General features: G+C 47.0%; 1 protein-coding gene across 5 annotated transcripts in view; it reads left to right on the top strand.

Moving 5' to 3' along the window:
- The first annotated feature begins 1,538 nt into the window (after positions 1-1,538).
- Positions 1,539-15,327, top strand: part of LOC126240979 (zinc finger MIZ domain-containing protein 1) — a 148,322-nt gene continuing 134,533 nt past the window's right edge. For 4 of the 5 annotated variants that reach the window (XM_049947970.1, XM_049947971.1, XM_049947967.1 and 1 more), the window contains exon 1: positions 1,539-1,633. In XM_049947970.1, the coding sequence (XP_049803927.1) occupies positions 1,611-1,633 (23 nt within the window). In that variant the 5' untranslated portion in view covers positions 1,539-1,610. Of the gene's footprint in view, positions 1,753-15,327 lie in introns of all 5 variants that reach the window. The other variant, XM_049947968.1, reaches the window with a different exon arrangement.

Here is a 15,327-nt window from a genome sequence, read left to right as displayed (position 1 = left end):
AGTGGTGAAAAGAGTGTTGTGACTTTTTGCCAACAAGTAGTTCATTTTTCATTTAATGGTTTTAAATTCCAGAATGATTCTTTCACTCTGCAATGGAGGGTACACTGGTTTGGAAAATAAAAATTATGAGCCAAACCAGGGCTCGAGCCTGAAACCTTGCTTTTCACTTGCAAATTTCTTATCCACTGAACTATGCAAGGACGACTCATGTCCTCTCTCCCCTCCCAACCGCCTCGCATCTTCAATTCTGCCAGTACCTCTTTCCTGATATCCAAACGTCAGAGAAACTTGGTTCAAATGGCTCTAAGCACTATGGGACTTAACATCTGAGGTCATCAGTCCCCTAGACTACTTAAACTTAATTAACCTAAGGACATCCCACACATCCATTCCCGAGGCAGGATTCGAACCTGCGACCGTAGCAGCAGCGCGGTTCCGGACTAAAGCGCCTAGACCCGCCCGGCCACAGCGGCCGGCGTCAGAGGAACTCCGTTGGACTATAACTGTCAAGGGGTCGTTTCTAGGACGAATCCTTGACCTTGACGTGGGGAGTGTGCGCTCTGTTGAAACGTTCTTGTAGATTTAAACGATATGCCGGATCAGGTATCAAACACGGAGCCTCGCCTTTCGTTGGTAGTGCTCTTACCAACTGAGCTATAGCATGATTCGATAGACATTACTCTCAACGGCAAGGTTCCGATTTTGAGGCCCGGTCCGACATACAGTTTCAATCGATGGTTCGGGGATAACAAATAAAGTGGATCAACAAAACGAACCCACAAGTCCCATATCGCTTTTTTTTCCCGCAGAGACAGACCAACCAGGACTGCGTACAGTACAATGAATGCCGATTGGGATAAACGTATTTTGCAGTGATAGGTTGACATGCGGAAATTATGGGGAGCAACGTTGGTTGTAAGGTTTGAGAGGACACGAAAGGGCCGTGGTGGGGTTAAATGAGGGCGGTGCGGAGGTTTCAGAGGAAATGGACCACAATGTGCGACACGACTGCAGCGAGTCAGTCTGGAGCAGCGCGACCGCTACGGTCGCAGGTTCGAATCTTGCCTCGGGCATGGATGTGTGTGATGTCCTTATGTTAGTTAGGTTTAAGTAGTTCTAAGTTCTAGGGGACCTCAGATGTTAAGTTCCATAGTGTTCAGAGCCATTTTTGAACTGCGGCGAGGGCCGGTGGGCACGGAGACGCCGCACCTGTGGCAGCCGCACAACGTAATTGGCGGAGCCGGCGTGGGTTCGCGAGCGCCTGGCCCCGGTCGCGGTTGCCGAGTAAGGAGCAGCCGCCGCGGCCGCCGCTTGTTTTGACAGGCAGGCGAGGAGCGGAGCGGCGCGGGCGCCGCGGCGCGGCGGATGAGCCATTTAAAGCCAGCCGTGTCCGTCTCGTCGGCTCCGCCCACCTTCCACACATACACAGGCGCAGGCAGCGGCGGCGCCGGTGTGGCAACGCCGCGGGCCGGCGCTCTCGCTCGGCGCGCGCACCGCGGCAACGCCGCGCCTCGCCGGCCGCGCCAGTCCGCCGAGCGGCCGCGGCCAGTCAGTTGCCTTGCGGCCGTGATCGCGAGCGGGTCAGCCGTACGAGAAGCGGGGCAAGCTACATGCTCGGCTACACAGCTTACAGGTAGCTAGCACCTCCAGCAGCCACCACTCAGCGCAGCGCCGCCAATGAGTGCTCTAGTGCTTCAGTGACGAAGAGAAATTATTAGCGGTGTGACACAGTGAAGTGGTTCCGTCTGGCATGTAAGCCAACCCTCCAACTCGCACTTTTTCTCTCGTTCGCTGTGTTTGTGTTGTGATTGCTGTGTGTATGTGTGGTCGCCGCGGTAACGTCCGGCGCCGCCTGCTCCTTCCCGCGGGGGCGTACTCCCCGGCGACACGACGCGACACGCCGCGTGCGCCTTGCGTACGAGCGCCTTTTACGCACACGCGGGCGGCCGCCTCTCGGGGACGAACGCAGGACGCTCACTGCTCGCGCCGTACACCGACACCTCTCGTTCCAGCTGGCATTAACGTCGACGTGCCGGTTTGACAGATCCCTAGTACAGCCGCCGCGCCTTGACCTTCCCTCCAGTGATACGAGCCCACGATGCATCTGTCTTTACCTGCTGCGGTTCGATACTGCAGCTGTTGAATTTTGAGAAAGTGTATTTTGCGGTACAGAGGTGATAGACGTGTGTTCGACGAATCAGTGCGACCTGTCGAACGAACACCGTGACGTGTTGTTTGTCTTACTTCGCATTTAGTTCTGGGAGATTAGAATCGGAATAAACGAGTCAATGACCCTGCAGGTGACAATTTCTGCGAGTGTTTCTTGTATCAGAAATGCGAATAACAAGTTTCGTGCGCGTTTCGTACTAGTTCCGATAGTACCTGATACCTGTCGGTTTAACGTAAATGTCGGCAAAGGTGAAACTGTGCCACGAAGGTGACTGAAGAATTATTTTCAACATTTTTCACCTTCTGTATTTCTTGAAAATAGATTTGTTTCGTGTATACTTCTGTAATGCGGTAGGAAACTGACAACAACCCAATGAAATTTTGCCCCACTGACGTGCTTTATGTAGATTTCCCGGCAGAGTGTACAAAGTTACGCCGTTTGCTGTCCGTCGGCTGTAAGCATTGTTGGGTCGCGTTCGCAGTTGTGTACCAGTGTGTGGGCCACAGTGCCGACGACCGTGGGGGCCCCGTCCCGGGCCGAAGGCCGTGTGCCTGCCTAGAGCGTGAGCGTTTTGGGCGGCGTGGCGCGCCGGGCGGCTAATCTGAAGGCCGCAGCGACGCCGCGAACAGCTGACCGCTCGCGGGGTGGCGGCGCGACCCACGCGCTAAGCGGTCAGCGCTTCTGCACTCCCTGGCCGCAACTCTGTACGTCGGCTTTTGCCGGAAGGTCAGCGAGAGCAAGAAAATCGCGTGGGAACCGTCGGCGTGTAAACGGCGAACTGATTTCATTTAGAATATGTATTTGCGAAAAGAGCCGAATAAAATACCAATGACTTGACGGACTGCGTCACCGTACCATTTTTCGTGCTTCCCTTGTCTCGTCGCCTCTTTTCTTTGCACAGAAGCGTGAGGAAAATCGACGCCGATGGAGATATATTTCGTGATTCGCCTGCTGTTAATCGGTTTGGAGTCTTTCAACTTGCAAACGTGAAACATAACAAGAGACTAAACGTTGTCTTTCGATCCAGCCGCTCTTACAGATGGTAAACGGACGAAAGCCGAAGCAGTCGACACTGCTGGCGTTACGTGACCCAGTTGTCGTTCAGACGCATCGTAATAATTAAATCGACATGAAAAGATAAAAAAAAATCTTGCCGTCGGAAAGACGTTTCTTTCCTTTCCAAATTTCTACAGACAGTTGTGAATGACAACCATTGTTCTTGATTGATCCGTCAGTGGAGACCTACAAAAGGTATACTTTGTGGTCTGTCTTCGTGAGATATACAGTGAATTGTGCGACGTTAGTGAAGTGCTCTCTGTTTTGATTGATCCTCCGTCCTGTGCAAGTTGAAGACGTTCAAGTAAGTGGTACTTATTTAGCACTGAGCTATTAGCCTCGAGTGATTTGTGATGGTGAATCGTTAGGGTCGAACCATTTTTTATTGTTGCCACGAAACGTGCAAAGAATGAGGGTAACCGAACATGAACTGGGAAACATAACATTTATAGTTCTACTGCATGTGTGGTCAGAATTGTGTAGTCGTGTTGTTATATCACATCCCAAATGTAGGTGTTGTGAAACACGGCCAGATCAGTGAAACTTGGTGTATGGCAATGAGTAAAGTATTAGTTGGTTTTGTTGGAAGCTAGTGCTGAGTCAGACTCTGAGACTGTCTTATTATATACATTTTTAAAAAATTGCGCACTTTTTCTGATTTCTTTACATTCCTCCCGGAAATAGTTCGCCACAACCCGTGTCACTAGTGCCGTTCAGTGTTTAAATGCCCATAAATAGTTGATACATTACATATTGCGGGCGTACACTTTCTTCGGCGCGACGCTTTTGCTCGGTACACTTGACAGAACATTTGGGAGTAGTGTGTACTGCCTAGCATAACGTATTACTTTCATAGGGGTAGCTGTATACTCTCAAACTATTTTAGTAACAGAATGGACTGGAGCGGGAAACGTGTGTGGTTATCAAAATCTCGTGCGAAAGTTGCAGTCCTTAACGGATTGTTTTGTGGGTGAATATTAACTGTTTTTCGTGAGAGAGGGACAGGTTCGTTACGGCGCCCTTTACATTATAAAATATCTTTGTCAGCTATTTTTGACGTTATGGAACTTGGAGCTCTTATAACAGATTTGTTACTCAGCTTTAACAGAGTAGTACAGATGTAAGTTTCCGCGCTAAGCCCGGTTGCCCGTGCTATACCGTGAACACAGCGGCGACCTTGCCGTCTGACCGGACCGGAGTGGACTGGACTTGCGACGCGGCGGTGAGGGGTCCCCGTCCGCGGCAGAGCGAAGCTCCGCAGCAAGGCCGCGCCGCGCGCTCGCCGCCGTGGCGAGGCGTGCGGTGCGCCGCGAGCCTACGTAACCTTTACCTACTTGCCGGGCAGCTGGTGCAACGCTTTCGTCAAGGTGGCGCAGCGGCGCGGAGATATCGCTGCAACTTATCGAGCGCCGTCTGCGGACGACACGCACATAAATACGCGCGGCCTCCTCCGCTTACCCCCTTAGCAGATACGTTATCAGTGCAAAATTCGGCCGCTGTCTCGCAGGTTTTCACGTACTAGCGACAGAGACCGTCGTAGCGAGATAAACTCTGCGTCGAGTCGTTTCACTTCTACGCTAGGGCGAGTGTAGGGAGATTTTGCTTGAAGCCCTTTCATTCATTCGTTGCTGAGTGGCAACAGGCTGGACTGACGTCCTGAAATGACCATCGTCTCATCTGCGTTATAACTATTCACCCACAGCATTTGAAACTAACAAAAAGAATTGTATGACAATTCCCATACAAGAATGTGTGATACTCGAGTTGCAACGTATTAAGAATGAGCACAAAACCAGCACTAACATCTGCCCTCCCTGCACATAGTTCCACCCTGCTCTAATGCACCTACCTACAAAACGCTAAATTAGTAAAAATCTGTCAACTGTATCTCAGTCAAAATCTCACACAACGCGTTACAGTTTTCATATAGTATAGCACGGTCTGGTTGAATGCGACGTGTTTCAAACAGCAAGTGTTATCTGCTGCGTCAAGCGTGTTGTCAGTACGTCACTATCTGATCAATCTCTGGTCTCGCGTAATAGATCTGTTATCCTGTGTACTTTGGAAGCATCTTATATGCACTCCCGTACAGTCCTTTAACTAGTTGAGAACAGAAGTGTAATGTTCTCACGTTTAATTGCAAGACCCCATCACTGTCACTTGTGCCTAATACGATGACAAAGATCGCCGTGGTTGTGGTAAGTCAACAAACTGAAGTTACTTTTAACTAAGATATAAACCTACGTTTCTAGCATTTGTAGACTTAGAGAAAGCTTTTGACAATGTCGACTGGAATACTCTCTTTCAAATTCTGAAGGTGGCAGGGGTAAAATACAGGGAGCGAAAGGCTATTTACAATTTGTACAGAAACCAGATGGCAGTTATAAGAGTCGAAGGACATGAAAGGGAAGCAGTGATTGGGAAAGGAGTGAGACAGGGTTGTAGCCTCTCCCCGATGTTATTCAATCTGTATATTGAGCAAGCAGTAAAGGAAACAAAAGAAAAATTCGGAGTAGGTATTAAAATTCATGGAGAAGAAGTAAAAACTTTGAGGTTCGCCGATGACATTGTAATTCTGTCAGAGACAGCAAAGGACTTGGAAGAGCAGTTGAACGGAATGGACAGTGTCTTGAAAGGAGGATATAAGATGAACATCAACAAAAGCAAAACAAGGATAATGGAATGTGGTCGAATTAAGTCGGGTGATGCTGAGGGAATTAGATTAGGAAATGAGACACTTAAAGTAGTAAAGGAGTTTTGCTATTTAGGGAGTAAAATAACCGACGATGGTCGAAGTAGAGAGGATATAAAATGTAGACTGGCAATGGCAAGGAAAGCGTTTCTCAAGAAGAGAAATTTGTTAACATCGAGTATAGATTTAGGTGTCAGGAAGTCGTTTCTGAAAGTATTTGTATGGAGTGTAGCCATGTATGGAAGTGAGACATGGACGATAACTAGTTTGGACAAGAAGAGAATAGAAGCTTTCGAAATGTGGTGCTACAGAAGAATGCTGAAGATAAGGTGGGTAGATCACGTAACTAATGAGGAGGTATTGAATAGGATTGGGGAGAAGAGAAGTTTGTGGCACAACTTGACTAGAAGAAGGGATCGGTTGGTAGGACATGTTTTGAGGCATCAAGGCATCACAAATTTAGCATTGGAGGGCAGCGTGGAGGGTAAAAATCGTAGAGGGAGACGAAGAGATCAATACACTAAGCAGATTCAGAAGGATGTAGGTTGCAGTAGGTACTGGGAGATGAAGAAGCTTGCACAGGATAGAGTAGCATGGAGAGCTGCATCAAACCAGTCTCAGGACTGAAGACCACAACAACAACAACATAGTGAACGTACTGTGCAAGAAGTGCTCCGAATTATTTACTCTGTGTCATTTGTTAGAACACTAATACTGATAGTTACGATTGCTGGTCGTAGACTGAATACATTTCAACTTGTGTGTTCTCCATACGCGAGAGAACGACTGTTGGCTGTTTTCGTACGCTCTGCGTGGTTCTGATCTAAAGTAGCACTAGTTATAGAATGATACGGGTGCAACATTGACTTGAGCATGCTATCTACTGCAAATGTTTCTTTATAGAGAATGCACAGTTGTTCAGACTGTTCGATTATCATGTCGAAAAGTCTTTTTATGTCGTCTTCATAATGACTGAAACTAAAGCAGTTCCCGTTAATAAGTAATTGCAATATCAGAGCATATTTCTTAGCAGTCTGGAACAGTGTGCGCATACTGATCTACAGTGGGCAAACATTTTCGGTAACCTCTTGACTCGGTAGAATCGTAGTGGCTGCTGATGAAGCTCACGCAGCAGATTACAGACGTCGCCTGGCAAGCAGGCTATCCCGCAACACACCGATGTCTGGTGGGGAGTCGGCAGCAAGCAGATGGAGCTGAGGTGATCCCTTTGTCGCGCTTCGCCAACCCTCCGCAAGCTCGGCCATTGTGTCCCGTCCGTTGTGGGGGGCAGTGCATGTTATTTCTCTCTGTATGCGCACTTATGGCCGCTCACAACTAAACCTAAATGGTGACAGTGCTAATACACACGAATACTGGGCCAATGATAATTTTTTAATAACCTATGGATGACTTAGAGATTATGGTTACGATTGCACATAGTTTTCCTGGAGTTTCAGAAATATAAAACAGCTGTATCGATGATTCTATACTTTATAAATTCGATCAAAAATGTGCTTGTTATGCTAAATACTCAAATGTATGCTTCAGTGTATGCAAACATTCCCTTTATTGTTATTATTATTATTATTATTATTATTGCGCACTTAGCTGGCTGCTCAACGGATTAGCCGCAGCCAACGTTCTTTTCCTCCCGTCTCACCGTAGTTAAGTACAATGCTTCTGTTAGTTTCTGCCAAAACTGGTTATCTTATAACTGATGATGGCAACTTGAGATACATTACATAATGTCACAGCGATGCCGATTTTCAAACTTTCAGTGGCAGCTGACAGAGTACGAATTTGTTGCAGATCGCATGGCAAGCTGGAAAGGGAGCAGCTTAGATCTAATAGTTGGCTTCCGTTTATTAAGTTCGCTTATCCTTACGGCTGAGTTCTTACGTTATTATTAGCTCGATAATTGTTGCCCTCAAGACGGCACCTCAAAATAGGATTTTACGGACTCCTAAATGCATTTTCACAAAGAACGCGGCTGCCTGTACAAGTTAATTGAATAAGCAAAAAGCAGCAATGTATTTGCGAAACCTGGCAGAAACTAAAGATGAGATTGCTTATGGTATGGTGCGCAGTTGCGTTTCGAGTGTGGTTGTCATACAAACGGCAGTGGCGAAGAGTGACCCATAGACGTTATCGCAGCCTTCTACAAAGCAAAGATCGTAGATTGGTGGATACGACTACTTGTAACTTTTGCAGTGAGTTATTTTTGTTTGAAGTGTGTGTGTGTGTGTGTGTGTGTGTGTGTGTGTGTGTGTGTGTGTGCGCGCGCGTAAACATGTTTATTGTGAACCGTACCGCCTACATTCGTGAAACTATGATTTAATTGTGAAAGCTATGCTAATGGACACCTAAGTTAATGCTAGGGTTATGGACTGAGAACGGAGGCTCAAGAATCTTTCTGACTTTAGGGGTATAATCGTTCTTTACGTGGAGCGGAAGTTGCAAGTTTGAAGTCTGTTTTGGGTAAGCGTGGTTGGTTTAAATGTTCGTTTAATGTAGATGTCCTCCGAATACTTTTGAATACAGCGTACAGAATACACTGGATTCCAATTTCATGCTCTTTACCCAACAAATAACTTGGAAAGAATTTCATGACTTACTTTTTGCTCGAACTTCAGTCATTAAAGGTTTGCTGCGTACACGACCCGTGGAAAGTAAAAGTCACATTTTAACGGCCAGTGACTGAACACTTGGGCAACGACAAGGATGGAATGAGCTGCCACCTTATCGAACCAAACATCCGTGTGTTCATCTGCCGAACCGTTCCGATTACGAGACCAATGTCTTAACCGTGGCGCTACCTCACTCGGTAATGTATACGGAGTGTTAATAAGCGTGGGAGCCTTCGTGTTTACACAGCGCATTCCTGTACAGATCTTCCGACACCTTAAAAAATTTTGACATTTGAATCGCGATGTACACCTTGTTCAAGCGAAATGTATGTATTCACTCTTGGGAAACATCTTCGGTTGTTTCTGAAAACCAGCTTCAGCTCCAAAAAGCATTCCACCACTCTCAGAATTCTGTGTTATTGAAGCTTCCTGTTCTGGCTCCAAATACCACTCCTATCTTTGGCGCCTGTAACTCCACTTGATCGTATTACCTACAGTTTTTGCTTTATGTACAATAGCTTTCAATAAAATTTATGTCGGACGCGTTCGGTACACGACGTGTCAGCCTCTAGCGCCTTGCGTCTGACCTCGCACGCAGCGCATTTGAATATCTTCTGACAATTCATTTGTGGAATGTTAGCCTTTCCGTTGTCGGAAAGCTTCATCAGAGTGGAAGCAAATCGCTTTGCCTGTGCTGTCCTGAAGGTCTTTGTGCCTCCTGCCGTTGCGGGCGCAGATGTGGTACGGTTCCGCGCGGTAGGTATCCGGGCCGGCAACGGCAGGGATTCCAAGTGAAACGCCACGCCGGGTCCCGCAGGTCATCGCGCGTCCGTCTTTCACTGCGCATGCGCGCCAGTTTCTCTGCGCTTTTGTTGCCCGCCGCGTTTTCTCACGCACGGCTCTGTTTCACCCGGCCCGCTATTGCCACGCGGTGATGCTCCTCGTCGCGTACTAGTTTTCAGCGTTGGCGATCTCGTATTCCGTCCTTGTTGGGAGGGAGGTGGGAGGGACGTAATCCATTATCACTACCCGTTACACTACAGCACTTCAAAGCGTATATGTATAACAAAGTATTCGGATACCTGAGAGAATTAAGTTTACAGCAAAACATGATTTTTTTTTTCACGGAATAGGGTTTTGGGTCGACACGAAGGGTACCAGTGATTATGTTAAGTCTCTCATTTGTATATCCATGAAATTATGTTCGTTTGGCCGGCCGCGGTGGTCTAGCGGTTCTAGGCGCGCAGTCCGGAACCGCGCGACTGCTACGGTCGCAGGTTCGAATCCTGCCTCGGGCATGGATGTGTGTGATGTCCTTAGGTTAGCTAGGTTTAAGTAGTTCTAAGTTCTAGGGGACTGATGACCACAGATGTTAAGTCCCATAGTGCTCAGAGCCATTTGAACATTATTTTCGTTTGGCTTGAGCCTTTCTGATGATGCTAATTATTATAAATTTAAAGAGAGTAAACATCTACGGTCTCAGTCGTTTATTCACCCCCCAAGGACGGAATCTGTGTACGCCATCTAGAGTATATCTCGTGTGAAAGGGTGCGAACGTTTCCTAAATGTTTGCGATGCGTGTGTCTGTGGCGGGTCGTGGGTACCAGCCCGGTATTTACCTAGCGATATGTGGAAACCGCCTAAAACCCGCACAAGGCTAGACTGCTGACGGGCTCACCAGCCCTAATCGATTTGATCCGCGTCAGGCTCGCCTCCCTGTGTCACGGAACGGCTATCCTAGTACTTTCAAGCGTTTCTATTTGACATCACTTCGACAGCTTGCGTATCGATGTCACTGCTTTTAGTTCGGCCTCAAAACGCTGAGTGGACCCCATTCCAGACATTTCCTCAACAGACAAATCTGAATTTAACTCAGTTAATGGAAATCGAACAAATGGCTTATGTGTTACATGCCAGCGACAGCAGTCACTAGCACACGGACACGACGAAAATTACGAGCCCACGGACACGGGAGTCTCTCTTGGTAAAATGTACACCTGTGTGACTTGTGAGGGTTTAAAATTCTAATGTCCGGCGTACGTGAGAACGGCGTACTGGGTGGGGAGTGCTGCTTTCTTTTTACTTTAAGACAAGTATGACAAACTTCCGCAGCCCAAGTACAGCTGAGGCTCATTCAGCTAGTCTTTTCATAAAATTATTTGTTATTAGCATGTTGGCCTTACTGCAGCTTGAAGGAATATTATCTTTTGTAGATGGCGAAAACTGCGTTCGCACTTTTGGGCTTTTTGCTCGTGTGCATACTGTGTACCTGAGGCGGAATGGTTACTGCATTTGCCTACAACGTCTATCGTTTCTCTCCTCTGTGTATTCTGTAAGGACTCTGTTGACATGCTAGCGGATATCTAACACCTAGTACTAAGCAAAAAGTAAAACTTTAACGAAAAATACTGCGAACTATCCAAGATACAGAATAAACGAGGTGACAAGACCGCAATCTGGAGCTGCAGGCTGCAGTTTGCAAAGCTTTAAGAATCACTGCTGTGGCGTTTCCTTGAGATTGGGAACCGTGGGTGTCTTTTCTGTATTCAGGATATTGTAAATTAGTTTCACAGATTTATCTTGTCATTAACGTTAACGTGTAAGAATTATGCCCTCATTTGCTGCTACAGGAAATGTTACTGGCCAGAAGTATATTGTTTTCGGGAAGTCTAGGCTCGTGCCTTTAAAAGATATATCTTCGTTAGCTGTCGGAAACATGCATCCTTTTAGTTGTAGCTGTTTGATTCCGCTGCATGCTGTGGGCAGCCTGCGATAAGAGAACGCCGCTAATGCACCTATATCTGCTGGAATGTTCACGCCATAATGCTGAAGGTCTCCTATTATCTGTAAGAGGTTATAAATGTGCCAGTAATGAAGTTGCTCCAACAAGCGGCATACTGTAGCGAGTGACAGCAAAATTAACCCCTTAAAGGATAGTGAAACGTTATAACTGCTCTTTATTCGCTGTGCCATTGCCACTTTGTAGATGTAATGTTAAAAGGATGAGTTGGTCTACTACTGACTAGTTTATTTCTTGAGCGACCTCGGAACTCGTGGACGAATTTTTTTCTTTCGCATAAACCCATGTACTACCGAGCGTTCAGTATTTTTTCCTACCTGTCCCAACGATGTTTTGAGGCCCACAACACTTTGCTGCTTTTGGGTGCAGTTAGCGTCTGTAGCACTGTAACATTTTAAGAATAATTGACCATTCACTGGTAAACTGCGCACTTTAAGAGTCTGAGGTAGATACGTGTAAACAATTATCACGAAAATTATCCCGGAAAGGCAAAAACGAAAGGGGATTGATGGCGGGACGATACCATTTGTGATAAATTACAGTACTGTCGCACCACGATTAGAACCTGGAAAATGCTTTTCGTGGACACTGCCCCAATAAATTGATATAGTGCTGCCCGTGTAAGGCAGCTATACGTGTTAGTGTAGGTCGACTATAGAAGCTTGTCGCAATTGTTGTTTGTTATTACTTTTCTTATACTAATAACTCTCGATTTTTCCATCTGGTCTACGATGCTCCCTTTTTCCGTGTTAATTGCAGGTAATGTTTTTCTCCATCTTATTTGTTTACTTTTATTTTTGCTTATGTTCTACAGAATGTCAGCAACTGCTTTCCAACCCTGGTTGACTGGTCTCCTGTAATTGCTATTTACGTCTCTGTCTATGGTGTTCATTAAAATTTTACTACAAAAATTGGAGCAAGAAGAAGCAACTCATCAGTGTACCTAGTTAATGTTGACGACTGAGGATAACTATACCAACAGTTACCGGAAAGCCCTCCTGAACTCCCTTGAAGGAGAAGGGCTGGTCGTAGAGTGCCTCGCGAAGTGTGCCCCCCGTTTCCCTCTCGTGCTATTGTGACGTTTACGAAAGATGTGCGAGCACGCGCTCTGTGTCGCCGTCGCCCTCGAGGCTAGTCACCTGCGCGGAGTAGCCGATGCTCGCAGCCAGCCCACTTGTGCGTGCTCGAGCTGTTCCGCGAGCATCCCCGGTTGGCTGAGATCAGTTAGTGAACTGCGCCGGAGACAGCGCGCGTGGCCCGGCGCGACGGTGGCGCGCCCGGCGGCGGCGATCAAAGCTCGCGCCTCATTGTGTGTGAGCGCAGCGCGTGTGCCCCGCCGCGGCCGGAGGCCCGGAACCAGTTTCGGGGAACGCAGCCGCCGCCGCCGCGGCCACCCACCTTCCAGAGGCGGCCGCGGTGCGGGCGGAGGGGATCCCCGAGCGCGCAGGCGCGTTACCTGCCCGGAACCCCACCTCCCCCACTCCACGGCTGCTCCTCCTCCGCCGGCACTATCGCAGTCGCCCCTTTTACACGGAATGCTGGTCGCATCCGCGCTGCGAGAGGCAGCTGGGCGCGTAATTTTCAATCTCTTTTTCAGCTCTCACTCGAAGAATGCAAACTGGCAGAGCTGGCTACTTTGCGGCAAGGTCACAGTCCCGAATGAGCTGCGAATCTGACTGTCGTGAGTGAAGGCGCTTCGATGCACATAGCATTCTGAGAGACAGCTAAGAATTTCAGTCGGTTCGTGAGGCTTATTCGCTGTGGTCACTATGAAGAACTCTGAAGGGCGGAAGGTTAGGCTTTTACGTCTAAATTAGTGGATGGTTGGACCAGGAACTCGGCAGCCGTTTTCGAAGTTGCCGTCCCTACATTTGGCTTACAGAAAACACGCAAAACCTATATCGGTCCGCGTGCTACGTGTTTGAAGTCGACTCCCGAGAAACTACCTTACCGCGAATTCTTACATCGTGCTTCCATTCGCGAGCAGGTAATGTCTTGAGGTCAAACCCGGCCCCCAGTTTTATAACAGACAGCAAAAAAGTCACTTTACGAACGAAGATTTCTGTGTTCCAACTCATGTCACATTCATATTTCTGGTCATCCACCCTACGAATCATCGAGCTCGCTGGAAAATAAAATAACAAATTCATAAATGGTGCCTTTGAGAAATGGAACATATTTGAATTGCTGGAAAATACTCTTATTTTCTAGCATATGGAAGCCGTGTAACAAATAGTTCGCTGTTCAGGGGCGAGCCCCACGTTTATTTAATGAAAACCAAAGGTAATGCAAATATTTCGCAGTATATCATCCATACTCACCTTAGTCACATAAAACTAGTTGCTTTAGAATTTCAGGGTTTCACTGTTGCTGGTAATGTGTTTAGTTCTGCAACATTTTTATGGACAAACTGGAAAAGTAGCCCACTTGTGATGAATTTCGACGCGCCTCCGTTTAGATCCGTTTTTAGATGTTTGTCATTAAAAAAAAAAAGAAAGAAAAGAGGCTCTAAGCACTATGGGACTTAACATCTGAGGTCATCAGTCCCCTAGAACTTAGAACTACTTAAACCTAACTAACCTAAGGACATCACAGACATCCATGCCCGAGGCAGGATTCGAACCTGCGACCGTAGCGATCGCGCGGTTCCAGACTGAAGCGCCTAGAGCCGCTGGGCCACACCGGCCGGCGGCATTTAAATGAACATCATTCCGAAGCATCACGAGCACCGAGATCAGTTGCACAAAGACGGAGAACAAGCATCCACTCTCACTCTCTGTAGACTGAATTAAGAAACACGCAAAAAACCTGTACCAGAACGACTGGTTCAGAAGCAGAATCTGGTTCCGCACCAATATGAGCTCAGTGGCCTTGCTCCGTCAAACGTCATTTGTATAGGTGTCAGCTCTTCAGAACATTGTACGTGGGGCTGTTGGCGTCAGAGGCTATTGTCCCTAGAGACCTCTCAAGATCTATATTTCTCCTGTTTTGCATAAACTTGAATTCAATTCTCCGCAGCTAAAGCGACTACATTTCTGTGATACGGTTACGCATGATTTCCAATTTTTCCAAGTTCTAATCCTATTAGAAACACGAATTTTGAGCTTCAGAACCTGGGGGGGGGGGGGGGCAGTGTAGTGAAACTAAATACGCACGATTCTCGATTAACACATTATGCATTAGGTACATTAAGTTACAGATTTTTCTGCGGTGTGACTGAAGCAGAAGTTAAGACACTATCTTCTTATTGATTCCATGTGCCAGAAGCGTGCGCAAACATCTGTATTCCTGTTAAAGGAACCTTGGGTTTAACGTCCCGTCAGTGACCATGTCATTAGAGGCTGCCGGACTGGGGAGGATATCGGCCGTGTTCTTTTCAAAGAAACCGTCCCGGCATTTGCCTTGATGTCCTTAGGGATATTTTTGACGATTTATTTGTTTGAGATTCTTGGGTGCTCTACCAGTTGAACGATATTTCGATTTGATCGAATTTTTGTTTATATTTCATGCCCTGCCCGAATGATGTGGTATAGTTTTGTGGAATGGACTTTTATTTGGAAGGAAAGAAGGTTTAGGTGGGCGCGTATTATTTTAATTCTAATGAGATGTTACCAGTCACCAAAATTTAAGTGAATTTCTACGATATTTTCCTTTAATAAGATTAGAAGCGATTCATTTCCCTCTCTGCCCAATGCGGGCTTGGACTTCCCTCCTCCTGCACATACAGTATAAGTTATACCCTCAGTACACAAATATTACCGCGACTTGGATCGTCTCAGAACACATAGAGAGTAGCAGCTTCTGTCCACTCAAAAACAAATCCAAATCGCAGTCTTCTCTGTGCAAGTGTGTAAACACACAATAATTTTTAACCCAGTACAGTTTTTGTCCACAAAAAAAGAGGAATGCAGGGGCTCTAATCTAAAAACGACGCACCCAATTTCTTTCCATATAATTGTCCCCCTCGCCCACAGATCCATAA

This window comes from Schistocerca nitens, chromosome 1, assembly GCF_023898315.1.
Source record: "Schistocerca nitens isolate TAMUIC-IGC-003100 chromosome 1, iqSchNite1.1, whole genome shotgun sequence".
Classification (NCBI taxonomy): Eukaryota; Metazoa; Arthropoda; class Insecta; order Orthoptera; family Acrididae; genus Schistocerca; species Schistocerca nitens.
Note: the sequence above shows the minus strand (reverse complement) of the source record. Positions and strands in the feature narration are given on the sequence as shown.